This window comes from Herpailurus yagouaroundi, unplaced genomic scaffold (genome assembly GCF_014898765.1).
Source record: "Herpailurus yagouaroundi ecotype Mexico unplaced genomic scaffold, PumYag 162, whole genome shotgun sequence".
NCBI classification, from domain to species: Eukaryota; Metazoa; Chordata; class Mammalia; order Carnivora; family Felidae; genus Herpailurus; species Herpailurus yagouaroundi.
The window spans coordinates 9,093,497-9,121,007 of NW_024412403.1; the positions used below are offsets into that span (position 1 = coordinate 9,093,497).

Sequence of the window (27,511 nt, forward strand, 5' to 3'; positions counted from 1 at the left end):
GACGCGGGGCTCGAACTCACGGACCGCGAGATCGTGACCTGGCTGAAGTCGGACGCTTAACCGACTGCGCCACCCAGGCGCCCCGGAATTCAAATCTTATAGCAACCCCCATTTTTGAAACGAACATGGTATTTTATTTGCAAAATTTTATTTTATGAGTTCAAATGGATGACGTTTGTATGTTCTGATGAATATGAAAATCAAGAGCAAGTTCCAGATGGCTGTGTCAAGATGCTCTTTGATTAAACTTGAAAGAGGAGAGAGAGGGAAGTTTCTGTTCCAAAGCAGAGCACTGACAGTATCTAATGGTAGTTTGTGTTCTTATTCAGAAACATCAAAGTGATGCGTGATGCATCGGAAACTTAAATAAGTAACAAATATAAAATGATTGGGCACATCAGACGTGTTTTTACACAACTGGGTCGGGGGCTGTGATGACAGCAGGTTATAGCTAGGCTCCCACAATTTTATCTGAGTGGATAAGAGTAGGTCTGAATTTTTATTTATTTTTTATTTTTTTATTTATTATTATTTTTTTTCCAACATTTATTTATTTTTGGGACAGAGAGAGAGCATGAACGGGCGAGGGGCAGAGAGAGAGGGAGACACAGAATCGGAAACAGGCTCCAGGCTCTGAGCCATCAGCCCAGAGCCCGACGCGGGGCTCGAACTCACGGACCGCGAGATCGTGACCTGGCTGAAGTCGGACGCTTAACCGACTGCGCCACCCAGGCGCCCCTGAATTTTTAAAAGATTAGGGCGGGAGATACAAGCTTCTTAACCCCTGGCATATTTGTGATATATGCGAACTCCCTCAGAGAAATGCTGAGAGAAACTTGATTCCTGAGCGGCCACAAAGAGAAAGCAAGAAGGAAGCCCAATTTAACACACAGGTGGTCTCCAATGTATAAACAGGGTATTTTTTGACTATCTGAATGCTTATGATGTTTTTATTACAGTTTTCCGTTATTAATTTATTTCTTATTTAATGTTAATAATTCTAAATATTATTTTAATTTTTAAAATTGTAAAATTGGGGCGTGTGGGTGGCTCAGTCGGTTAAGCGTCCGACTCTTGATTTCAGCTCAGGACGTGATCTCACAGTTCGTGAGTTCAAGCCCCGCATCGGGCTCTGCGCTGACAGTGCAGAGCCCGCTTGGGATTCTGTCTCTCCCTCTCTCTCTGCCCCTCCCCTGCTCATGCTCGCTCGCTCTCTCTCTCCCTCCCTCCCTCCAAAATAAATAAATAAACACTTAAAAGATAAACAAACAAAGTAAAATTGTGGGAAGATTTATGTAACATCAAATTTACCATTTTAACCAGTTTTGAAGGTACAATTCAGCGACGTTGAGTACTCTGGACTTTTTCATTATACCAAACACAAACTCTGTACCCATTAAACACTAACTCCCTGTGCCTCCCTCCCCAGCCCCTGGAAGCCACTAATCCACTTTCTGTCTCTATGAATTTGACTCCTCTAGGTACCTCCCAACCATGGAATCACACGACTGGTCCTTTTGTGTCTGGCTTCGTTCACTCAAAATGTTTTTGAGTCGTAGCATATATCAGAACTTCAGTCCCTGCAAAGACTGAATAACACTCTGTTGTATGCATATCCACATTTTGTTTCTCCATTCAGCCATCGGTGGGCATCCGAGTTGTTCCCACCGTTTGGCTATTGTGGCTAATGCTGCTGTGAACATGGGAATCCGAGTATCTGTTTTGAGTCCCTGCTTTCAATTTGGGGGATATATATCTAGGAGTGAAATTGTAGGATCATATGATAGTAATTCTATGTTTAATTTTTTGAGGAGTCTCCATACTGTTGTCCATAGTGGCTGCACCCATTTATGTCCTCCCCGCCCCCAGCAATGACCAAGGGTTCCACTTTCTTTACCACCTCACCAACGCGTTTGGTTTTTTTTTTTATTTTTCTCTTATATATATTATATGTATAATTATATATATAGTAGCCATCCTACTGGGTGTGAGGTGGGGAAATCTTTTTAATGAGGTTGGAGCTGAGCGTTTGGGGCCTCTGGAGCACAGTCACGTCACTTTAGAGTGCCACAGAGTAGTTTGAAAGCGGGGGCTGGGTTTTGTACCCCCTCTCAGAGTTTGTGATTTAACAGTAAGCCTTCCTTGACTTCGCTCCAAGAAGTGAGCAAGGTGATTGATTTCAAGTTGGAGGTGAGACCAGGAAAAGAAACAGATACCTCCATGCAGGGTTGAGTGTTCAGAGCCCAAGTAGAAACCAGTCACCCCCTCCTTAGGACCAGGTTTAGGACCAGAAATCATCCCTCTCCTCCCTCTCTCCTTCTCTCCCCCTCAAGCAACCACAGTAAGTAAGACTTCATTTCCCTGCCCTCCCTTCAGGAGCCCCAACACACTAAAAGGAATTACCCCAGTGTAAAACATTTTAAATCAATACCAGTTTAGGGGCTGGAGTTTAATTCAGGTAGACTCCTCTACAAACCAATCAAAACCATCATCACTTCTGGGGAAATTTGTGGGGGGTCCTGGGAACACCTGCAGGAGGCCGACTCCCAGCCTTTCTCGCCTCTTCCCCCGTGCGTGCGGCTGCAAGCCACCTCCAGCCTGCTCAAGTCCACTGCTGCCTGGCCCGGGCTCCGCAAGGCTGTGGTCCTGCCCTGGGCAGCCACCCCTCCAACCCCACACTCAATTCCCACTCTTGGGAATCTGCTCAGGTCCTCCTTTCTCACTCCTCCAGAAGCGCCGAGGGGCTCTCTGCTCCAAGGAAAGGAAACGTTTCCTCCAAGTAGCCTTTGGCTGTGATGGCTCTTTTGGCCTTCCGAGTGCAGCTCCTGCCTCTGTTAGGAACTTGTATCAAAACCCCCAGGGGCAGGCTTTGGGGCTATTTGTCTGACGTTCTCCTCACCCGCTGACATGCCAGGGGAATGGGTCCCCCGGTCTCAGGATGAGTTCCCAGGCTCCTCCCAGCCCAAAGGGTTCACGACTCCTTCTCTGTTCTGGAGTATGTTCTACTGTCCGGGAGGTGTGGTGCTGAGGGCCGAAGGTCCCCTCAGAGGTGCCCAAGGGGCTTGAGGCCCCAGACAGGTCTCCAGCTGACCGATAAGTCCATCAGGCTGAGTTGGGTTGCAAGTAATGGATAGTCCCACTTCAACCAAAAGAAAAATGTGTTCTCTCGCTGGAGCAGAAGTCCTGAGGCAGGGCAGCTCTGGGTAGCTTGATTCAGTGGCTCCATAGCGTCTTCAAGGACTCCAGTTTCTCTGTCTTTCTACCAGCATCCTCAGTGTTTGGCTTGGTCCCTGGGGTAGCTTCCTAAGGTGCAAGATGGCTGCTGCATGTCATACTGTATGTACTGTGTGCCAATACTCAATCCAGACACTGCGATATCCAGTAGAAGGAAGGAGCGCTTTGTCCCCTTTGCTCCTCTCTTTAAGAGCAAAGCTTAACCAGCAGCCCCCTGGGCGTTCCTTTAAATCTCACTGGCCCTGATTATATCATATGGTCAAGCGCAAGAGATCATCGCAGAGGGATGGGAACCATCACCATTTGGTTTTCTTCAGGTGTGTCCAGAGACATGCGCACCCATTCCTGAGCAAAGCCGGGTTCTGAACACCAGGAGAAGGTGGAAGGGGCCGCTGAAGAGATTACGAGACCACCGCACTAACCTTTGGGGTCACCCATTGGTGTTTCTCATGTACTTGCTTTGTTGCATTTTTCCACTCTTTTCCTTTTTTTTACATAAGAAATGTATACGTATTTTCTTGTTCTAAATAATTTACTCCATACAGAAGTATGTGGAGTAGAAATATGAAAGGTGTCTTTCACTGCCCTCCCCCAACCTCACTTCCCTCCCCAGAAGGAACTTCTGTCTCTACATTGGTGTCTCCTCTTCCTATCCCCTTTATGCATCTGCATATATACATATGTTCATTACACACATAGGTGCTTTGCTTTCCTTTTTACGTAGATGGTTTCCTGTTCTGCCAATGGCCTTTTTCTACTTGGCTCTCAGTACTTCTGGATCCACTTGATTCACTGTAATGACTGAATATTATCCCTAAGGGTAGATATTCCACTGCCTTGTATCTTAGGTAGCTTTTCAATCTTGGGCCTTATCTCCCTAGCTAGAGTATGAATATCCTGAGGGCATATTTTTCTTTCTACAGCCAAACACTTAATATAAAATGTTCCTGCAAAGTGAAAGTCAATTAATAGCTATTGATGAAAGGATCCTCTCTCCCTTGCCACCTGAGTTGTCTTAGCACCTCTGATGGACTGACAAGGAGCCCTTTTCTGAGCCAGTAAAGGTACCCGGCACCATGGTCTATCAGTTTGTCATTCTTTGGCCCATCGACAAGAGTGACAAATCAATCTACGAGCAAGAGAAAGTTGGTCATCTTCCACTGGTGCTTTGGTAGCGTTTTCTGGGTACAGGATGTCACAACATCTCCCTCTCCCTGAGCAGGCTGTCAATTCAGAGCACTTTGGGCTACTTGCAAAGTTATACATTATCTCATTGTTCAGCTCACATAGGAGCATCGGGGCAGGGTTATTAACAGCCCACACTTCCTGGAGAACCATTTCAAAGGCTACTAATGGTGTTCACAGACTGTTGAGCTGGAAAAGTTATCCATTTGCCTAGACACACACTCTTAATAACCCTTTCCAGGTTTCTTAAGGCAGTCACAACTACATAAAATAGATTACAACTGAACCTATTCTAGACCCTTTGGTGGGGAGAAATTACTTCAATATGAGGTTATCACCTGCAAACAGACCAACCAAATGAACCTCTCAGGGCAATCACTCTTTAAGCAGATGTTGGCATTCAGACCTGCTGATAGCATCAGCGGATATCATCTTAGGCCTTGGTGGGGCTCCTTGTACTTCTGAATCCACGAGCTTCCTGTAGTAGCCGAAAAAATTACCATTGTGAAAAAGCAAAGAAATGAAACACATGTCTCCCAGATGTGCTCTTTGCATTGGGGAAGACTCTTAAAGCTTGGGCCTTAACAGGAAACTTGGGACGATGAAAAGAAATCAAGCAATAGGAATGAAACTGAAATTAGTTTATGTCCCTCAGCTGATAACACACAAGGGGAAACTGTTTGATCAATCATTTTAATTAATATTGATTATGAAAACTCTGGTCCCACCTACTCAAAAGCCTACATGTGAATTAGGGAAATAGGACACCCACATGAAATATTGGACACCACCACCAGGTGATATGGGATCAAGACTAAGTAAATGCCTATTGTGGGTTTAGAGGGAAAATCTATTGAGCTGCAAGGCTATGCTTCCCAACAGGACTGGTAACCTGCCTTGTTATACTCCGAAAGGATTGTACTTGACCCTCCACTTGTATAAAAAATACAAGCATTTCTCTTTGGGAACCCAGCCTGCATTTCTTTGCTGACTTGCATGCCTCTGTGTGTGTGTCTTCATCTGTTGGGGTTGGAGGATTCCCAACCTGACTCCCTTTGTTTCTACCACCTCCCTGACCTTGAAATAGTCATGACCATTGAAGACCTTTATGACCCTTCTCCCCTCACCTACACCCACCATCTCACCCTAATTCGTTGAGAAAACTATTGCTGGCAGATAGAGAAGGTAGAATCAAGAGAAAATCTAGACACCACTTGCTAAAACAGGGTAAGACGGTTCATAATAAGTAGGTCAGAGCTGATTTGAGGGATTTGGCTGGGGGTTACCATACAGGCTCCACCTCCATGCCCTGGTATTGGTGTCCCCAATACCTCATGTGGGTATTTCTATAAACAAATATTTTTTTTAGGCCAACATTGGATTATATGGCTGCAGATCTTGGAATTCAAAAGGGAAAGATGAAACCTTTACAGTAACGTGGGAGTTTTCTTTCAAGTGGAGTTTTCTCTACAGAATGTTTTTGCTTTAACTGGTAATTAAAGATGGGCAAAACACTCCTGAAGAAATGGGCTTTCCTCCTCACCAAGCCTGTCTCTCCAAGAGAAACAGGCACAGGCAGGGCCACGGAGCCCACCCTCCCAAGGAACGCCAACTGCTCCTGATAGTTTATGGTCTGGTCCATGTCAATTTCTCATGTGTTACCCCTTCTAGGGGCTGCAAGGCCCAGCGATCTGGACACAGGCCAAGAAGTCAAGAACTGTTGAAGCCAACGTCTCCACTCTCCTACTGACACCAGCGACCACCCAGCCCAGCCCAACCATATGGCTTCTTGTTTTCCTGATGTATGAGGTGGGTAGAATGCTCTCCCCCTAGAAGAGGACTCCAAGGGATCAATTAGTTAAAACCTGTAAACATGTATCATTATAATTATTATTCCAGTTTCTAGTTAAAATTGAACCCGCCAAAAGGAAAGAAAATACCGAGGCTGCCTCTGAGGGCAGCTCTCTTTGCTTTTCCGGTATTTCTAGTCTGACTGGTGGAAGAATGTCCTGAGCAGCTCTATGCTGGGGGGCTGAGAGGGAGCCGTGCTCACTTGAGGTTGAGGAGGCCAAGAAGACGACTGAGCCCTGGATATTACCGGGTTCTGGCTGTTCATACCACCCTCTCTAGCCAAGGCTGGATGGCTCCCGTGAGCCCCAAGGGTGAAAGCGCATCTCAGGCAGGGCTCTGACTGTGCCCCTTTGGCAGGTTGTGCAGGAGATCGGTAAGCAGACTTGGTTTCTAGGGTGTCGCTCTAAACCAAAACCTCTAAGGCAGTGACTACTGTATTCCTCAAGAGAAGAACCTCGGGACTCCCGACGTTGTTAGAGAAATTTTCAGCGTGGTGGGGGCAGCCTCCTTTCAGCATTGCCTCTGCCTTTCTCCTTATTTCTTCATGGAGACTTTCAGACAACACCTCAGTCACGTTACCACAGCTCTCCTTCTTCTCTGGGTCTGAAAAGTTCCATGGCATCCCCACTCCTACTTTCCTGTGGACACCTCCATGCCCATCTACCCTTCTCTAGCTGAGCCCAAAATGAGGCCCGGGGCACTGGCCACGCAGCTTCTGGCCTGAGCAGCTTCCGGCCCCAGCAGCTTCCGGTGCGAGCATAGCCCGAGCGTCGCCTCCTCTCAAGATGGCCGTGCCGCCACCGGAAGTGTACGGGGCGCAGGGCCGTTCCCCCACCCGCAGGCCTTGGGGGATGCGGTCAGCACAGCGGCCGTGCCCGGGGCCGGGTGGAGACGAGCTAATAATTCCACACTGTTTAAACGGTGGTTTTAAAATATTTGTTCAGTATTTACTCAGAGGAAAGGCTGAGTGCTCTGAATAAATCAAGGAAGGGCCCAGCAGGAAGAAAGGCCCTTGGGGGCAGCTTCAGTCTCTCCCCTCCGCTCCAGAGACTTTATTTCTGGCTCCCAATTTGCAGCCTGCTTGCAGCAAAACAGAAGCCCGGCAATTAAGGGCACCGGCCTGTGTCAGAAGACACTGTTCTGGCTCTGGGAACCCCTCACTCCGGGCCCGGCCGCGTTCAAGAATCCCTCCCGGTCCCCCTCTGTTCCCCCCAAGGGCGGTAGTGGAAAAGACTATTGTCTCTCTGTCTTGCCGTGTTTTGGTTTTTCTATGATGGTGCAGGCGTTCCCCTGCCCCTGCCCAACCTGGCTGATAGAACAGGGCGTTAGGTCTCTTTCCAAGCACACCCGTGCTCCTGCGGGTGGTGGCCCCCTGCCGACCTGCCCCTGCCCGCCACCCCTGGCCAGGCCCCCCATCACGGTGTCGGATAGACCGTGACACAGAAGGGGAGCAGAAGTCAGGAAGGTTTGCTCTTCACGTCTTTATCAGCTTGATTTTGGCTTCCACCTGGACGCTCGGTCACCCCTGGCCCCGGTCGGCTCTCCCAGGTGTGCAGTACTGCTTGTGAGGCTGCTTCGGATCGCAAAGTCCCCCACCCGGTCCCCGGGGGCTCTCCGAACCTCGCCCCCAGGTTCCTGTACCATTTCGCCCCAATCCCCTTTCTGCCCATTCTGTGTCCACACAGTAATTCAAAACTCAGGCCGTTATCTCTGGACTCTTTTACCTGGTGATGGCCTCAGATCCTGGAAGCCTCAGATCCCCTGCCATACGTTCCCCCGGATTTGATGGGGTCCCCCTAGGCTGAGACTGCCTGTTACTAGAACTATTCACCAGCCAAGGGTGAAAGCAATCTAGGAGTTGCGTTTCTTGCTTTTGTCGATGCCTCTTGACCTTTACAGCATGACTGACTTTATGCGACCCCTCGTTTCACGTTACACCTTTGGCTGACCGATACCTGCTGCCATTTCCGGCAGCTCTTGCGTCTCTGGGACGGGCACCTTGTTCCGTGTTAAATTAATACATACTGTTACTTAAAAGAGAAGATAGAAGCGTGTGATGGCGGATACAAAACTCCTTCTCCTTTGTCTAGAGCCTTTGCTTCACTCCCCAGAGGTAACCATTGTGAACAGATGCTTATGCAGCTTCCAGAAGCGCTCTCTGCATGATCAAAATGCATATGCTTCTTGTTTCACACGAATATGATCACACTGTACCCATTGTGCTCAACTGGCTTCTTGTACTTAAAATTGCGCCTTGGAACTCTTTCCACAGGACTACACAGAGGAGCGCTGAGCCTTTTAATGGGGCGCTCTCTTCCACCATGCGGGGTGCCATTGGTTAACTAGACTCTCGTTGAGCGCCATTTTGGTTTCATCCAGTTTTTTCGCCAGCAAAAAGAATCAACGAGTGTTGCCTTTGCTTGCTGTAAGAGAGTACCTGTAGGGTGAATTTCTAGCAGGCAAACCGCTGGGTTAAAGAGTATTCACAGTTGACGTTTTGATAGTATGATAGTATCAACAGGGCATTTTTTCAGAGAAGCAAAATTGTCAACTCGGCTATCCATACGTGGAAAGCCATGGTGCCCTAAGTCACGTTTCCATCAAAGCCAGCTGGTTTGGACCGGGCCAAGCCAGGAAGGAGTTAATGCACTTCTCTTACAAAACTAAACACGTAAGTTTTGAGCAACTCTGAGTGGTTGTGTGTTTTCTTTTCACTGTGCCCACCCCCCCCCCCCCCCGAGTTCCTCTTATCCCAAGGTCAGGTTGTTGTGTGTGTGCATTTGGCAAGGGGGGCAGCTTAAGGGTGATGGTGGGGAGTCTCTGAGCCTCGAAGAGCTCGTGGGGTTCTAGGGTGAGCTGCCGGCCGTGGGCTCCGGGCTGCGGCTCCCCGAGGTGCTCTGTTCTTTGGATTTCTTTTTACCCCTCCAGTCATTCTGTGTCTCACAATCAAAGTGCCTGTTCTTCAGCCCTTTTTGACCTATGTTGTCCACTAGAAAATTAGTAAGGAGTTTAATAGGGTTGTTGTCCTGGGGTCCCCCTCCCGCTACAGCTCAGGTGGGCTTTCTGCAGTCCTTCCCAAGCTATTTGGGGTGAAAGACTGTTTTTTAATACTTTCCAATGTGTTACGGACCAGTACTTTGGTAGAATACTAGATATACTGAATTACTAGAAAAATGAAATAAAAAATGCATACAAAATATGAGTTCAGTTTCTTTCTATTACATTTCACAGACATAAAAATGACTTTGTTATTTTGCTATAAAAGTATTTTGAAATGCTGAATCTCAATTTCTGTTCTCATCTCACTGGAGATCTGGAACAGTTTGAGCAGCAGTACTCTATGCACTTTTCCAGAAGCTTTTGCAAGCTTCCTTTTGACCCAAAGCCTCTATTATTTTGCTGGGAGAGTGATTCTCACCCAATAGGGGGATTCATCCAGGTTTTCATCCGTGGAGGCCTTGGTTTAATTCCCAGGGTTTACACTGGGCTTGGGTTTAAGCTTGAGGCCCAGTCCCGTTGACCCTGGCTCCTCCCCCCTTTCCCCCCCCCGACCTTTCTGGTGGTGGCAAGCAGTAACTCATATGCACAAGGTGCCATGATCTGCCGCCTTCATGAGAAGACATTGTTTTCTGTCCTTTAGATTTTACTTTTTTCCTTGATTTAAGTCAAACACCAGCCTTCCTATTACTGTCTCTTCTCTATAACCCACTACAAACAAGAGAAATGTGAAATCTGGGGGGGGGGGGGGGGGGGCCCCAAGGGAAGCAATAGCACTTTTTCTTTCAAGCCTTTCAAACTTTTCAATTCACATTTTACATAATTTTACACCTAGGGATATTGGTTAGGTCTTAATACAAGGGACGTAATGAGCAGCAGCTCCTCAGAATATGAGACTTTTAAGTCTTTTGTCTTCAAAAGAGGTGGATTATTACAATTTTAGGTACTTGGAGAACATTGGTTTTCAGATTGCCTTTGAAACCTGAAGTAGCAGATTACAGCGGCATCTAGTGGACACTAATAATATGCACAGCACTGTATTCATCAATTATAGAACAGATTTTTCCCTGTTTTGAACTTTTTTGAAACTGGGAGTGTAGCTCATAATATATGGCGTATTATGGTTTAATTAAAAATGTTTCTGTCTCACCTATAACTTCTTACAATTATCTTTGTTTCGTCAAAATAGGATTTTCGATATGAAACTTTGTAGGATGTTCATTCTTTCAGTAATATTTATTGAATATTGAATTGTATCTGTAACTTACGGACTTGTTGCATGTATTATATTCAAAACTATTCATTTTAATGCATAATGTAGGTCTTTATCCTTTATGTTACACTAATGCACTGATATTCTAACTTCATAAATTTAAAAATCCATTATTGTCTAGACCCAGTAGTTCTCAACACTGGCTACATGTTGGAATCACCTGCAGAATTTTCTAAATTATAACTAGGCAGAGCACACTTCTCAGAGACCTGACCTAATTGCTCTAGAATTAAGAATTTTAAAAGCTTCCCAAGCCTTTAAATGTGTTGCCCAGACTGAGAAACTTTTCCTTCATTCATTCAAGTCAGATGTTTCTGAGATTGTATAGATTTTTTAATAGTCAAGAAATGTTCAGTATTTTGTTTTATAAACAAAAACTAAACAACTCATGTTTCTTATAACTATTACAATTATGAAGGCAAAGAAACTCTACTTATTAAAGCAATCATGAATAACATTAAAACCACAATACTCAAGAAAAAATTCATTCCTAAAGATATCATCATTTAGTGCATCATCAATGTACAACTTGCATTTGATTCTTACACATTCATCTGTGCAACATTATTTGAAGTGAACACCACAATAAGATCAGGAATGTCAATGAAGTGTAAAACGGTGGCTATAAAATTTACAAGACGTCACAGTAATATATCTTTAACATACCGTAACCCTCTCACGTAATGTCTATCCACTAAGGCAAAAAAAAAAAAAAAAAATCTAAGGTATCATTTCCTTGGAATATTCTTTTCTTGGCTGGGAGTGGAACCCTGCTAATTCCGGGGCTGACCCCCCAGCATATTACAAAGATGGCGTAACTGCTCTTGACCTGGCTAGTGGAGCAGTAGAATGTGATACCGCGTGAGACTACAGTGGGGAGAGGAAGAATAGTTCATGGGAGACAGTGTAGAGAAGAAAGGACCCCGTTCATTTCTGGGCCTTACCACTTGCTAACTTTGTAATTTTGTGCAAGTTACCAAATTCGCCAAATCTGTTGTTCCCCACTATGCAAACTGGGGATAACAGCACCAGCTTCAACTATTGTGGCTTCTAGAATTCACATGTGTAAACACGGAACACAAAATGGGCAGCTGATCCAATAGTAAGTACTGTGGCTCATGGTGGTTTATTCTTACTGCTTTTAGCTCAATAGGAGAATCAAACGATGGTGTTTTTCTGCATATTTAAGGCAGAGCAGTACCATTAAGCCCTTCCAGCTTGTCTGGTCCAGACTCTCTAAACCGTGCTGTACAAGGTCCAGGCATGCAATTCATGTTTAAATAATAGCTGAGGGGTGCCAAGCGGTGCCCGGGTCGAGCACCCAACTCTTGATTTTGGCTCAGGTCATGATCCCAGGGTCATGGGATTGAGCCCCGGATCTAGCTCTGTGCTGAGTGTGGAGTCCTCTTGAGACTCTCTCCCTCTCTCTCTCAGACTAAAAAAAAAAAACAAAAACAAAAGTTGAGCCCCTTTTGGGGTCTTTGGACTTCATCAATCACTGAGCTTTTTAAATTCAGAGAACTCTTTTCTATCCAGTGTTCCTTCACGGCCGAGTAACCAAGTCCTAAACTATTTTCATTTCAATCTTCCTCATTCCATGAAAAGCCACCCTTACCCAGGACCAGGGACTGGCTGGGAGCCTGCCATGTGTCCCTTGTATTGAGAGAACCACGGGTCCTCTAATTCAGGCCCAGGCTGCTGCTCAGAGAGACTGAGAGAGCCTGCAGTTGCGATGGACCGCAATGGCCACCCTTGGGTACAGGGCAGGAGGGCTGCGCCCATGCCCTTGGTGCAGGAAATATGGGAGGGAAGCCGCATGAAAGGGATCTTCGAGTGGGAAATGTGGGGGTGCTTGGGTCCAAGTGTGTAGGTCCCCAGTTCAGCTCGCCGGTCTCAGCCCAGAGACGAATGTCTCAGATTCCAAACGTCCCAAATTCCACCCGACCCCCACACCTTTGAGCATGACGCTTCGTGGGTCAGATGACAGTGGCCATATCCCAAAGGTGCTGATTATGTTCTGATTGGATCTTAAGCTGTTTCTGCCACTCACGCTAGTGACTCTCAGTCATGCTTCTCAGGTTTATGGAAAGAAATATGTGAACAGAAGCTCTCTGCAGACATGTCAGTGTGAATGAGTGCATTTCCTCACTTTTCATTTTGCTAACACAAACTAGGAGGGTAATGCAAGTCTTTCAGCCCTCAGCCAGACTTGGTTTTTTGCTTCTTCCAGGCAAGAGGCAAGGTTCAGCCTGGGGTAGGTCGTCAGCAGACAGAGAGGGCTCATGGTGCTGAGAAAACATGTTGCTGAGTTGCAAGCCCCGGTCCCCATTTATGAGCTGGGTCATGTTGGGCCACTCACTTAACGTCTCTGAATTTGTCTTCTCATTATTAAATTTTTTTTAACGTTTATTTATTATTGAAAGACAGAGAGAGACAGAGTATGAGCGGGGGAGGGGCAGAGGGAGAGAGAGACACAGAATCGGAAGCAGGCTCCCGGCTCCGAGCTGTCAGCAACAGAGCCGGACGCGGGGCTCAAACTCACAAACCGCGAGATCACGACCTGAGCCGAAGTCGACGCTTAACCGACTGAGCCACCCAGGCGCCCCTGTTTTCTCACTATTAAATGGGATCTAATGAGGCTGACTACATAGAGTTTTATGCGGATTAAATGAAATGATGTAAATGAGACAGACGGCACAGTGATGGCCATTAGGTTATTATGAAAATGTAATATGGCATCTATTTGAAACTTGAAAGTAAACATCAAGAGGACCAGCAATTTACTATTGAAAGGTAGTTGTTTTAAAACAAAACAAAACAAAACAAAAGGTAGTTGAAAGATGGAGTATATCTCCATCTTGGAAAAGGATCCTTCAGACCCTGATGTAGGGCAGGCAGTGGCTGGACGCGTCACTCCGTCCCGAGGCACCTTAGGCCGCAGTAACAGGTCGGACCTCAGCTGAGCTCTCAGCCAGGAAGGTGGGTGGGGGACGCGATTCAGCCCTCCCACCATTTCCTTTCATTTGCCTGCCCTCGACTTCTGTCAGACCCGGTGTCGGACTCCTGGATACGGGGCCGTGTGCTAACTTGCAATAAATAGACTAAAAAGGGGGAACTCTGCAACTAAGCCAAGTCAAACACCGCTGTGGAAACCTATCCCGAGTTGCCCTGAGGTGTTTCCAAAAGCAAAGCAAACATTATAAATGAACAGCATGCTCTAATTCTCCGCCTCGGGGGAGACCAGCATGGGAAGACACGTAGGCTCTGTCTGCAGCTGGGGCAGCCCGGCACTGCCCGTGGGGTCACTCAGGAGACCCCCCAGTTTCTCCCCACCAGCCACCTGATTCTGTGAGGCTATCACTCTGCACCAGGAGACCATGGCAGTCCTTGGAGCCGCTGGTCACCCAGAAAGCAGTAAATCGTTTTTGGCTTTGCCCCGCCTGGCTCCGTGAGCTCTAATAAGCCACTCGTGTGTCCTTGACCCCACCAGTGTATTTCGAATCCACATTTGTTACCTACGGGTCTGGATCCGTGATTCTCAACTTCACCGTGCGCAAGAATCACCTGGATTGGGCTGGAGCTGACGTAAAAACACAAATTCCCAGACCCGCCTCCTGAAATTCTGCTTCAGTAGGTCCAGGGCGGGGCCCTGGAACCTGCCTTTGAACAAGCAACCGTGCAGATGCTAACACAGGCAGACCTCAGGTCCACCTTGAGAAACTCAAAATGCATATAAAACAGCTCGATTTTACCCCCGGTCGTGCTGTGTTAACATCCTCAGCTGACTCAGTCCCTAGTGAGTAATTCTTTCTAGGAACCCAGGCCCATAACGCAAAATGGCTGCATTCATACACGTTTGAAGGGAACAACTTACTAAGTGTTCTGTCCCTGGATCGTGCCGTGGGGGCAGAAGCAGATATATCCTGGCCTCAGCCTTTCGAAAGCCTAAAATCTAGCTGGGGCGACGGCTTGTGAGTGAGAGAGAGACAACAGCGAATGGGAGAGGCGGCGAGTGATTCAGCGAAGGAGTGACCTCCACATCGTCCCTCTGGGTACTGGACACAGAAGCTGTGGGTGCAGCCTAACGTGCTTGGGAGAGAGTCAGAGAATCCCGCTCAACGGACCAAGCACGAACTAAGACCCACTGTGTGCCGGTGTGGCGACACAGCCGACGGAAGCTCACTGTGAGGATGGGGAGAGCTAGCTGTCAGGAGGGAGGACAGGGGCCATCGGACCAGAGCGTGGTGGCCGGAGGGCGGAGGAGGGCAGGGCTGGAGATGCGGTGAGTGGGAGCACACAGGGACAGTAGGGAAGGATGTTGATCATGCAGGTAGAGGAGTTTGATCCTAATGACAGAGGGAGAGGGGGAATGGGTTTCTTAGTAGCAGCATAATGTTAAAAGAAGGGCTTCTTCTGGGACAGGAGCTGTCAGAGATGCACCGCGAGACCGGGAGCTTCCGTGGATGAATTCCCTGGGATCCCAAGGACCGAATTCTGTGGACTTCCGTGTAGGTGGAGAATGAGGATGTGCTGGGTTGAACAGTGTGTCCCCTCCCCAAATCCGTGTCCTTCTTAGGACCTCAGAATGTGACCGTATTTGGAAGTAGGGCTATGGCAGATGTAATTAGTAGAGTTGGGATGACATCATACCCCAGGAAGGTGGCCTCTTAATCCAATATGCCTGGTGTCCTTCTGAGAAGAGGACAAAAGACACAGACGCAGAGGGATGATGACAGAAGCAGAGATTGGGGTGATGTGTCTGCAAGCCGGGGGGCGCCAGTGATTGTGGGCAACCAGCAGGATCTGGGAAAAGAGGCCTGGGCAGACTCTCCCTCTGAGCTCCCATGAAGACTCAACCCGCCGACACCTTGATCTTGGACTTCTGGCCTCCTGAAGTGTGGGGGAATTAGCTTCTGCTGTTGGAAGCCATCCGGTTTGTGGCCATCTGTTCGGGCAGGCCCAGGAAGTCATTGCAGGGGGCTTGAGGAAGAGGAGAAGGTGAGGACAGGTCCCCGGGGAGAGAAGGATGGTGAGGCAATGGCAGAGGCCCCAGAGATAGGGCTGCGGCCCCAGGACGCCGGGCAGGCATCTGTGCGGCCCCCCCAGCGGTATCCACGGAAAACAGGAGGCAAAATCCTCCGAGGAGGAAGCCTGCAGCCACCGTGGGCTCCCCCCTCTGCCCCTACCCCTGCACATCTTCCTATTTCCTCTTCCACGTATTTCCTAAACAGGTATCACAGTAGGCACATGCTTAGGAGAGGTTTCTGAGCCTTCTCCGGAAATTAAAGGATTTTTCTGGTTATTAAATGTGTGCCCAACGATTGTTAAGAGCGGGTCTTGTTTTTCCACTTAAGTATTGGGTTGTTTCAAAGAGAAAACACAATGCCCCCATTTTCCTCACTAAATTATAGCCCCGGACTTCCCCTATAAATTCAAAATTGGAGAAGGCTGAGGGCAGAATGGCCCCATTCACACAAAAACTCTCAAGGCTGGTTTCCCATGAGTTGCGGGCTTCCGTGGCTCCCCCGACCGGTGTGTTAAGTCACTTGCGGCGTGCCTTCGTTGGCATCATCGCTGTGTGTCCCCTTCCCTCAGTGAAATTTCCTAAATGCAACCAAACATTGCTCTTCTGTCATATCAGGGTGGCTCGTGTCCACCAGCATGACCAATTGGTAAAATAATAATAATAATAATAGTAATAATAATAATAAATTTTTTAAAAAGCTGTCTCACCCAGATGACTGGATAACAGAAGGAGGCCCCTGTCTGGGTGGCTAAATTACAAAAGGTGTCCCTGCCCGAGGGAGCCACTTAGGAGAAGATGACGTGACCCCTTGGCAGGGAGGGAAGCTTGGCCAGCAGAGCCCTGGTTGAGTTTCAGGTCTGTGAGCCCCCCCGTTTGCACAGGTGGGCCCAGCAAGCCCGGTCCCAATCCAGAACCGAGGATCGTTGGGTCCTCTTCCTTGGAGCTCAAGGTTCAGCGAGGGGCGTTCCCACCTTGCTGTGGGCGGTCTCATGTGCATGTCTGTCCCCGGCACTGTCAGCCTTAACCTTCTCCGGTCGCAGGGCATCCCAGCCTGTTTGTTGCACTTAAATCCACGTATCTAATCTGACCCTGGACATCTCATTTTCCTCCACCAACCTGCCACCATACAAACAGCTTCTCCCCTCCATTGTCCCACTGGTCTTTCATAACTAAACCCAGACAAGAGACGCAAAACAAAATTCTGTGTAGGAGGAAAGGGCAATTTTTCATCCTCCAGAACCAGGGAAAAGGCATCATTATTATCATTTCCCTTTTTCTTCTCTCCCCACTCGTACCTGTCCCCGCGCACAAAGGCACCCCCTCCTTGTCAACGATGTCACCACCAGTGTTGAGACCAAAGACGGACCACCGGGGAGCACCACCACTTCCAGAGGCTTCCTTCAGGGCTGCCCTGAAAGCGGCAGAGGAAATTAAACCACAACCCTCGCGAGGCCGCCCCAGCCCTCGCACCCCTGGAATAACATCGAAGTCACTGGTAGCAGATCTGAGGCGCAGCTCATAACTCAGCCCCTGCACGGGGGCTCATGCAGGTGTCTTGAGGTGGTTGGGACCCCAGTGACAGCAGTTAAGGGGACAGGTGTGACCTGTGCGGGGGGAACAAAGTCTCCGTCACACAGCGATGAAATAAGGAGTGATTTCTCCGCCTCGTTCCGGCTTCCCCGGGGTCAGGGCAGGCCTCGAAGATGATTTATGTGAAGGCTTTGAAGTTAGGTACTTTCACTGCTCTCGCCGGGCCTGCTGGAGTTTGCTGAAAGGTAGAAGTTACTGGAGATAGGGAAGATCGGTCCGATGGAAGAGAAAAGAAAACAGACTCAGAACTGCTTCCTTCCGGGAAGCAAGAAAGCCTTTGTGCCCTGCAGGCTCCGTTCCTTCCTCCCCCGCAGCTGGCTCCTCAGGAGTGAGTCCTGCGTGGGTGACGGGCATTTGGTCTAAGGGCTCCAGACCAGGTGACTTAAACCAGGAAGCAGGTGCGAGGGATGCTTCCCGGAGATGCCCTGCCGCCTCCTGGACCCTGAGTTCCCCGCCAGGTTCTAAATCTGCAGGAATCCGCCCTCAGGAGAAAGGCTTTTAAATCCACTTGGATTGAACTTGGCCCTTCAGAAATCTCGACCTTGACGCCACGGTGTTTTAGTTCCCCAGGGCTGCCGTAACAAAGTGCCACCGATTGGGTGGTTTAAAACAACTGACATTTATTCTCTCACAGTTCTGGAGGCTAACAGTCCAAAATCAAGGTGTCAGCAGGGCCGTGCTCTCTCTGAAGGCTCTAGGGAAGAATGCTTCCCTGCCTCTCCCGGCTCCTGGTCATTGCAGCAAGTCTTGGTGTCCCTTGGGGTGCGACTGCTCCACTCTGGTCTCTGCCTCTGTCTTCACATGGTCTCCTCTCCGTGTCTCCTCTCCTTTTCGGATAAGGACACCAATCAGATTGGATCAGGGCCCACCATTATGACTGCATTTTGCTTTTTTTTACTTTTATAAAGGCACTGCCTCCAAACAGAGTCACATTCTGAGGGCCTGGGTGTTAGGACCTCAACACAAGAATGGGGGAGGGGAGGTCACAGTTCAGCACATGACAGTCATTCTTCCGTGCCAAGATGGTGAGGGCTCAGAGTCACTTCCACCATTCAAGTGTGGGGGTGCCATGAAGCTTCTTTAGTTCTCTTCCTCCTGAGCCCTTGTCCCCTGGGTAGCAGAGGGGACTTTTATTTGTTATCAGGATTACCTCCGCCCTTTCTGTTGAAACAATTACTTTGAGGGGAGCAGGCTTCATGAGGGAAACCCTCACCGGTTTACCTCTCATGAGTTTACCTCTCATGAGTGCTGGGTCTCTCCTTCCTATGCTCATACCAAGATGGCAGCTAGTACACAGGGGAGTTCATGGGCCCCATGGGGAAGGGACAGATCTCCCATCCAGTCCCTGCACTGGCCTCTTCTACCTGGAAGCCACATTGGTCCTGGTGAGCGTGCTGATAGTTACCCGCTCAGGGAAGCATGGGCTGGGTCTGCCTTCTGGGCATTCAGCTGATGTCCTTGCTAAAGACAAGGAACTGAAGGACTAGGCTTGGGGGCTCTCACGTGTGACCAAGCCACTTTGGAGATCCCCCAGTGACTGGTGGGATGCCCACTCTATCCCTGGCCAAGGTGGGCTCTTTGCAGCCATTGACTCCCAGCCAGACTCTTGGCTACATGCGATACCTGCTTTGGGGACATGTGAGGATCCCTGGGTCCTCTGTAGGCCTCAGAGGAGACAAAGGGAGCCAGGAATCCTGAACTCAAACTCATCCATCCCCCCTTCCTGTGACCACTTTGCACTCCCAGCACCCACCCACCCCAGTGTTAGGATGGGGTTGTCTCCTCCGAGGATTCAAACAGGTAGCAGAAGAAAAGCCCATTTTCTTTGGGGTCCCCAGAACGTTCAATGTGGGGGAGATGGGGGCAAGCATATGTGACCACAGGCTTCCCCTTCCTTATCCACGAGGGCTGGAAAGAACTGAGTTTCCCCTGTTCCTCGGGGCAGAAACTTATATGCAATATCCCGAGTTTTCTAGATTATAAGAAGTTCAGGCATCAAATCTCTAGGCCCAGATCTTTATATGGTAACAGGAGCTAAAGGAATTTTGAAAGTTATCTCTTGCCAATCAATGCCTGGCTTTCACGAACACTGTCTTTCTGAGAACATAAACACCTATATTGAATATCACAAGCCAGAAACCTAGTCCTTCTTGCCATTTCTTCTCCACGCCCTGCCTTCCAGAGCAGCCGGCAGAGCAGCCCTCGCTACCCACAGAATCCCAATTCAGCTGGGACTCCTACGGTGTGCCACCTCTCTGTGGAGCTGGCCCTGAGACCAGGAGGGTAGGGCAGAGCCTCTCATCAACTGCTCTCTCCAGGGCTTGCTTCTTTCATCCTTGGACCCAGGAGCATCTAAGTGGCCATCCAGTGATCTCCTCTCAGGTAGCAGAAAAACAGACCAGCTACCAAAAAAAAAACTGGCTCAATAGATATTCTTTCAAGATCAGTTCTTCCTGCTTCTCAGCTCCTTACTTAAGGGCCAAGACTTTGACCAAGTTCTCCTGGGTTCTAATATGCCCCACCTCTCCCAGTCTAAACAGCTCCCAGCCTGAAGTGGGGGTTGTACGCATTTTCTGCGACTGCCACAATAAATCACCACAAACCAGGAGGCCCAAAACAACAGAGCTTGATTCTCTCACAGTTCTGGAGACCAGAAGTCCAAAATCCAGGTGTCATCAGGGCCATGCTCCCTGAAGGTGCCAAGAGCTACAGGGAAGGGTCCTTTCTTAGCTCTGTCAGCCTCTGGGGTCTCTTGGCACCCAGTGGTGTTCCTTGGTTCGTGATGGAATCACCCCAATCTCTGCCTCGTCTTGACATGGGTCTCTTCTCTCCTGTGTTTCTCTTCTCTTATAGGGACACCAACCAATAGATTTAGGGCCCACCCTAATCCAGTATGACCTCTTTTTTTTTTTTTTTTTTTTTTTTTTTGAGATAGAGAGAGCGTGTGCATTAGCAGGGGAGAGGCAGAGAGAGGGAGGGAGAGAATCTCTAGCAGGCTCTATACTCAGCACGGAGGCCGACATGGGGCTCGATCCCACAACCATGAGATCATGACCTGAGCCGAAATCAAGACTGGGACGCTTCACTGAGCCACCCAGGTGCCCTATGACCTCATCTTAACTTAATTACATCTACAAAGACCTTGCTTCCAAATAAAGTCACAAATAAGGTTCCAGGTGGACATAACTTTTGGGGTCAGGGGAGCAGTATTCAACACTACAGGGTCTCATGGGTCAATGCTTCCTAATATTGTTCTCACTCTGGTGGCAAAACCCCAAGCAGATTAGGTGCTCGGGAAGAGAAAGGCGCCTGTTCATCCTGCCCCATTCTGCCAAAATGTACCATATTTATGTGCAAGCTGTGTGGGTTTTCATAATAGCCTTACACATACCTTCCGAAGGTAACAGCACCTGCAAACACTGGCCTGTGGCATTTGCTCCAGGCTCACCCACACTCCCTGCTTCTGGAACAGCCCTTCCCCTGGTCATTTATGCCCCTTTGCTTATTTGTTTATACCCTTTCTTGTTCCAAAAAGGATTTCGGGCAGATGGTTTTTATTACCGGGCTAAATGAACACAGCAAGATCCTGTAGCAAATACAGTGCTCTCCGCAAACATAAATTTCCATGAAACCAACATGAAAAAACCCAAAAGCACTTGGAAATTAAAATGATGGTGTTAAGTTTGACATCGGGCTCCTTTCTTATTTTCGTTGACTTTCTGAAACATATTACATTCCTCGCTGCTCTGGTTTTGCAAGCGTTGTGCGTTCTTTCTTATTTCCTGGTTAACCTCTTTATGGAAGAGGCCCCTGATCAAAGAAGGGAGATTCTTGAGCTAAAGGTGGAGATTAACGTGTCTTGTTTTAGGGCACAAACTCTAGAAAGGAGATTGTGAGGCAAGTCCATCAGGGCATAAGCACACGTCGCTCCGTACTTCTCAAACTGAATATTCAGAGTATTCCTCTCCCTTTGGTAAAGGGCCTGATGGTGTCTGAGTGTGTCCTGAGAGCCTGACTTTCTCATCCACATGCTGCCTGATCTGTGGCAAATGAGATATTCTAAAAGCGTTTTAAGCTAGGACCCAGCAAAGCCATGCTGGTCGCTCAGCTGCGCTGGACGTAAGCCAGGAATGGAACTGGAGAGCAAAGCTTTTCTGAAAATCGTGCTGAAGACCCACCCTTGTTCACTCACCAAATCTTGATGGAGCGTTCAGTGCCCGCCTGCAGACCTCCACCCGGAACCCACTTGCTCGTCACCGCTGCCTTTTCTGACGGCTTGAGGGAGGGCTGGTGACCCTGGGCGCGCAGCCTAGGGAGGAAGGAACTTGAGCTTGGGTCAGAGGCCCAGATTTTTCTATGATCAGCTGTAAGGACTGGACAAGATGCCTAGACTTGATAACGGATGACTCACAGAGTCGTCTGTATGATGAGATAATAGTCTGTGTGCAAGCCCTTGGTAAATTAGAAGGCGCAGGAAACCCGGAGGTGTGACACCAGCATCAGCTGACTTTCTGCACCATGAGGGGGTAGCAATTAGGAGAAATCCAGGGTGGGCGAGTCTAGAATGGCAAGTGGATGACCTGGCGGTCTTCGCAGGCCCCACCTGATGCTTCGCAGGTCCCACAATGGGGCTGCGTGGCTGCTGCTGCTTCTGCGGTGGCCCAGCCGCCGGCACCTGGCTGAGTAGGAACTTCCCACAGCGCACCCTTGAGCCCAGGAGGGCTCACTGCAGGGAGGCCACTGTTCCATGGCCTTAAAGCTTCTGATAGTCCTTGGTCCTCCCAGGTGGACCAGGGTCAGGCTTTGGGCATTTGGCTCTCAGCACTATCTAGAACAGAGACAAGAGGAAAGTGTTGTTTGGGTTAATGTCTGAGAATATTTATTCCAATGAAACTCCTTGCACGTAAACTAAAGAACTACTGTGAGCACAATGGATGGGGTGGTCCCTCTCAGAATGGCTAATATAAGACACACAATTTGTGAGTGTGCGTGTGCGTGTGTGTGTGCGCGTGTGTCTTTCATTGTGGTAAAATACACGTAACATAAAACTTACCATTTTAATCACTTTTCATTGTATAGTTTATGGCATTAAATACATTCGCATTGTACAACCATCACCACCATCCATCTCCAGAACTTGTTCCTCCTCCCAAAAGGAAATCTGTCCCTATTAAACTCTGACTCCCTATCCCCCCTCCCCTGCCCCCGGGAACCACTGTTCTACTTTCGGTCTCTATGAATTGGACTCCTTTAGGGACCTTAGATAAGTAGAATCACATAATATTTGACTCTCATGACTGTCTTATTTCACTCAGCATAACGTCTTCAAGGTTCATGTGGTAGCGTGTGTCCAAATTTCCTTTCTTCCTAAGGCTTATAAATAATACTCTACTGCATGGATAGACCTCATTTTGCTTATCCATGCATCCATCATTGGACATCTGGATTGTTTCCACCTTTAGGCTACTGCGAATAATGCCGCTATAAACATGGATGGTACAGATATCTGTTTGAGTTTCCAATTTCAATTCTGGTGATCTCTTAATATTTAAGACATAATTCTTTGGTTGTCACATGTCAGGTAATCTCTGGGCACTCTGACTGTGAAGTTACTAGGATCTATTTCGTCCGAAAGGTTAAATCTTCCTGTGTCCAGAGTATGAAAGACCAATTAGCACATACAGGATCATGCTGATATGTGTGTTGCTGAGATTGCTGACAGCTAAATTATGGGCACCAGATTAAAAAAAAAAGTGAGGTCATGTCTCACAGATGTGTTGTTTAAATTTCAGAAACTTCTCATTTCACACCAAGTGGCCAGCATTAGCCAAAATATTTATGTTCAGACAACATCAGAGAAGCCCAGCTTGAACTAAGATCTACCTAGTCTTCCAGGATAAAAGCATAAACAGGGGTGGTGGGGGGGGGGGGTGTGCCTGGGTAGCTCACTTGGTTGAGCCTCTGACCTCAGTTCAGGTCATGATCTCACGGGGTGTGAGTTCGAGCCCCGCGTTGGGCTCTGTGCCGACAGCTCAGACCCTGGAGCCTGCTTCAGATTCTGTGTCTCCATCTCTCTCTCTGCCCCTCCCCCATTCACGCTGTCTCTCTCTCTCTCTCTTTCTCTCTCTCTCTCTCTCTCTCTCAAAAAAAAAAAAAAAAAAAAAAAAGAGCAGGCAGGGAAGGAGCTTCCTCCACCAAGCCTGCTCCTCTGTAGATAACACCATGGTCAATGCCAGGACCCCAAAAGGACCCCAAACCAGGACCATAGCAACCGGGCACCCACAAGAGCCCTCTCTGTGAAAGAGTGACAAAAACTCTCCTTGTGCAACAGGAGCCCAGCAGCTGCCAGCACATTTTGGAGATGTGATTTATATATATGGGGATATGAGCCCAGATACTAAGGCCAGTCTGCCTGGGTTCAAGTCTTGCCTCTGCTACTTAAAGCTGGATGACATTGGACAGGTCATTTATCTCCTTGAAGCCTCCATTTCTCCAACCATTAAATGGTATTAATAGTAGTGCCTTGTAAAGCAAAGGGCTTTTTTGAGGGTTAAGTTAGTAAATATACGTAATGTGCTTAAAATCACATGTAGCACACAGTGGGTGCTATGTTAGTGTTTGGCATCATTTTATTATCATTATTACTGATAAGAGGAATCCACCAAAGTCAGGCCTCTGTCAAGTTAACGTGAAACCTAGAACAATGGTTTCCACTGGAGTCTAGTGGCTTTGACTAGATATGCTGTCAATAAATTTAGCAAGGTCAAGTTTTGCAATGGCCTTTACCCCCAGGAAGAGAGCTGAGAGTCTGCTAACTGCAGACCCAAAAGGGGCCTGAACCCCAAACCACAGGCCTACTGCATATATAGCTTCCCTTTCATTAAATTGTTCATTCAACAAACTTTTTACCAACTTCCTAATGTGTGTCAGACCTTAGCCCAGCTCTATGAGGAATCAAAAAATGAATCAAGCTTCAAAGACCAATTGAGAGCAGAATAAAGGTGATATATTCATCTGCCCATCCACCCATCTATCCCTCCATCCATCATCCATCCATCTATCCATCCATCTATCCATCCATCTATCCATCCATCCATCTCTCCAACCATCTATCCATCCATCCATCATCCATCCACTTATCCATCCATCTGTCCATCCATCTACCCATCCATCCTTCCATCTATCCATTCATCATCCATCTGCCCATCCATCCATCTATCCATCCATCCATTCCTCCATCCACTTATCCATCCATCTATCCATCCATCCATCTACCTATCCATCCATCCATCCATCCATCCATACATCATCCATCCACTTATCCATCCATCCTTCCATCCATCCATCCATCCATCCATCCATCCATCCATCCAGCTGCCCATCCATCCATCCATCTATTCATCCATCAACCCATGCATCCATTCATCTAATGTGAAGTATCTACTGGCTTCTATCATATCCACAAGGACAGAGGTCACCCTAACTCAATGGAATGATTTTAGGGATGTTAGGAAAATGCTCAAGACTTCTTTTGCCCAGTTCTCCTTTGCATCCTGATTGGTGTTTGAAATTTCACTATTAAATCTTTATACCTTATATTTAAAAATACCTCCCGGGTGTGATAAAATGTTAAGCCATAATGAGTCATTTGCACCTGAGAGCTTTAAAAAAGGGATCCAAAACTGGACTTTGATGGCACGTTGAAGAAATGAGAATGAGGGTCGTGGGTGGGAAAGGAGGGCTGGAGCCCCCAAGCCTAACCTCCCTGCCTGCCAACTGTCCCTGGTGCAGCTGGCTTTGCATGCCTGTGACCCCCCCACACTCTGAGGGGGCAGGAGTAGTGTCTGTCTTGCTCACCAAGCACCCTGTTGCTGACATGTGCTGGAGTTCAATAAATATTTAATGAATGAAAAAAAAATGAATCGATACATTTATACACAGATTGAGTCATACAGTGAACCTGTAACTTTGCCCTCTGGCCCAGGAAAGGTTCATTCGTCCATCAGGAGCCACAGGCCAGGGCCATGGGTCTGGGAGCTTTCACACTTCAGCCCAGAACAGGAATGAACTGTTCCAGAGAAAATAAAGATTAATAAAGGTTTAATGAAAGTCTATAAAACATAACATTATGTCCATTCTGTTGATGGTTACATGTAGTATTTATAAAAATACTATAATCGTTTGAAACAATTTGGGGTTTGTATTTTCTCTCTCTTTGCAGAATTTCCCAAAAATACATAATCAGTACCAAGAAATCAAAGGCAGTTGCCAAATCTCCCCCAAAGACAAAAGTCCAAAAATCACTCCCCCAAATTCCCTGCCTAAAATTATAGATCATGCAGGTGCATTTTACTATAGATGATATTTACTAAACACAAGAGGCTCTGAACCTATGAATGCCTCTCAACTAAAGATTTTGTTTACAACGGTTACTTTTGGAGAAGAGATTAAAAAGCTTTGTGGATTTGGGTTGTGGGTCAATCCTCAATCAGTCATATCTAACAGACATTTCTAAGCCACTCCAAGCTCCCAACACTTCCAAGGGACACCCTCTCTGCCATCACCGTCCCATTGCCAGGGACATAGGGATTAGGTTTCTGGTCCACGCTCAGGGCCATTTGCCCACGGCTGAGTTCCTTCATCTTTTTTTTTTTTTAATGTTTTTAAATTTATTTATTTTGAGAGAGAGAGAGAGAGCATGAGCGGTGGTGGGGGCAGAGGTGCAGAGAGAGAGGGAGAGAGAATCCCAAGCAGGTTCTGCACTGCCAGCACACAGTCCAACATAGGGCTTGAACTCACAACTGTGAGATCATGACCTGAGCCAAAACCAAGAGTTGGACTGAGCCGTCCAGGTGCCCATTTCACTGTCCTTAAGCACCACCCAAAGCCACACAGATTGAGGGGTGCTGCTAAAGGAATACAGAAGCCCAAGTCCCTGCCCTTGGACCATCACGATGGAATCAATGAGAAAGGGACAGACACAGGAATCAAGTTAAATGGTGGTTCTCGGCAATTCTGTACCTGAGAATGACCAGCAGCACACCTGGAGAGGCTGGAGGCATTCCCAGCACAGTGCGGTTCCCTCGCCACCCTTGGGTGCTGTCCTAACTTTAAGAACTATGCCCACCCCTACTGGGCTCTCCAGGCAAACTCCCTGTACATCCCAAGAAAGCCACCTTCTTCTTTTGGCACTGGCTTCACATTTCACCTTGTCCCTTATCTCCAACTCGTGGCACATCGTCCCTCCTTCCATGCAGTGCCCCATGGCCCACCCAGCTCCATACTCTACCAACAGACTCTCCTAATGGCCCGTATCTGCCGTTGTACCCGGAAAAAAACAAACAAACAAACAAACAAACACAGTTGCACCTTGGTCAAAATTCAGTGATTTGCAACCAGAGCATAGCAGCCTGCAAGTTAAGAAACCCTTGAGTTGCTCAATATGATCAAAGTCCCAGGCAGTGTGGGGACAACTGCCAGGTGACCGGCCCAGAGCAGGATGGGCGGACAGGGTAACAGGAGGTGATCCTTGGCAGGAATCAGGCCGTTCCCCGGGGAGCCGTGAGTAAGGATACAGGGGAGGGGTGTGCCGTCAGTGGGCCCAGTGCAGGGAGTGTGGGCAGGCAGGCTGGGCTGACAGTGGGCGGCCCTCCATGACGGGCTTGGCAGTCAAGGTTTTATACCACTAGCCCCAGAGAGTGACCGGAGGGTGTTTTAGGGAGATGACTATGTGTATCGGGCATTTTTCCAAAGTACAGAAACGACATTTCTGGTTGGTCCTGAATGTCCGCCTTGGCCCAGCTGCCTCACGTCGTGCACGGGGCAGTGAACCATTCAACCAATGACACACGTGCCCACGCAAGCCCTTCTCAAAGACCAAGGTAGCACTTTTCTCTCAAATACTCTGGCTTTGAAGCTTCCAGCTGGAGGGAGAGGGAGGACAGGAGGGTGGCAGCGTCCCTGCAGAGTCCTGTGTCACACAGGCTGCGCCCCAGCCAGGGTCCAGAGCAGCCCCACTGGCGAGGGACCCCATGAAGTGGATGGGACGCAAAGACATGTGAGTTTGGGGTGAGGCTCTGAGCCGGGAGGGTTTGGGGTTGACAGTCATGTGTCTCGGGGCTGTGAGGCCCCCGCCTACCAGAGCTATGGGCAGGCAAGGGTTCTCCAGGTGACACAGTCAACGTCCCCCCTTCAAAAGGGCAGCTGCAGTGGGCCGGGGACCCCTGGGAGCCCAGCAGCCGACTGTGAGGGCAGCTGGGTTCCTCACGGGACAAGATCCTGTCCCTGAGTGTTTGGGAAGAACTCTTTCATTGCCTGCCGGGTCTAGGGCTAAATCTGTTGAGTGTTTCAAAGCG

At 48.3% G+C, this 27,511-nt stretch overlaps 1 protein-coding gene across 3 annotated transcripts in view; it reads left to right on the top strand.

Annotated features, from left to right (window-relative positions):
• CLDN14 (claudin 14) overlaps positions 1 to 27,511 on the top strand; it is a 59,406-nt gene that overhangs the window by 20,236 nt on the left and 11,659 nt on the right. The window contains exon 2 of one of the 3 annotated variants that reach the window (XM_040483957.1): positions 6,091 to 6,228. Coding sequence is in view for 1 of the 3 variants with exons in the window: in XM_040483955.1 (XP_040339889.1) it covers positions 26,998 to 27,037 (40 nt within the window). In the remaining 2 variants the exon portion in view is untranslated. Of the gene's footprint in view, positions 1 to 6,090; positions 6,229 to 26,661; positions 27,214 to 27,511 lie in introns of those variants that run through there. The other 2 variants (XM_040483955.1, XM_040483956.1) reach the window with 2 other exon arrangements.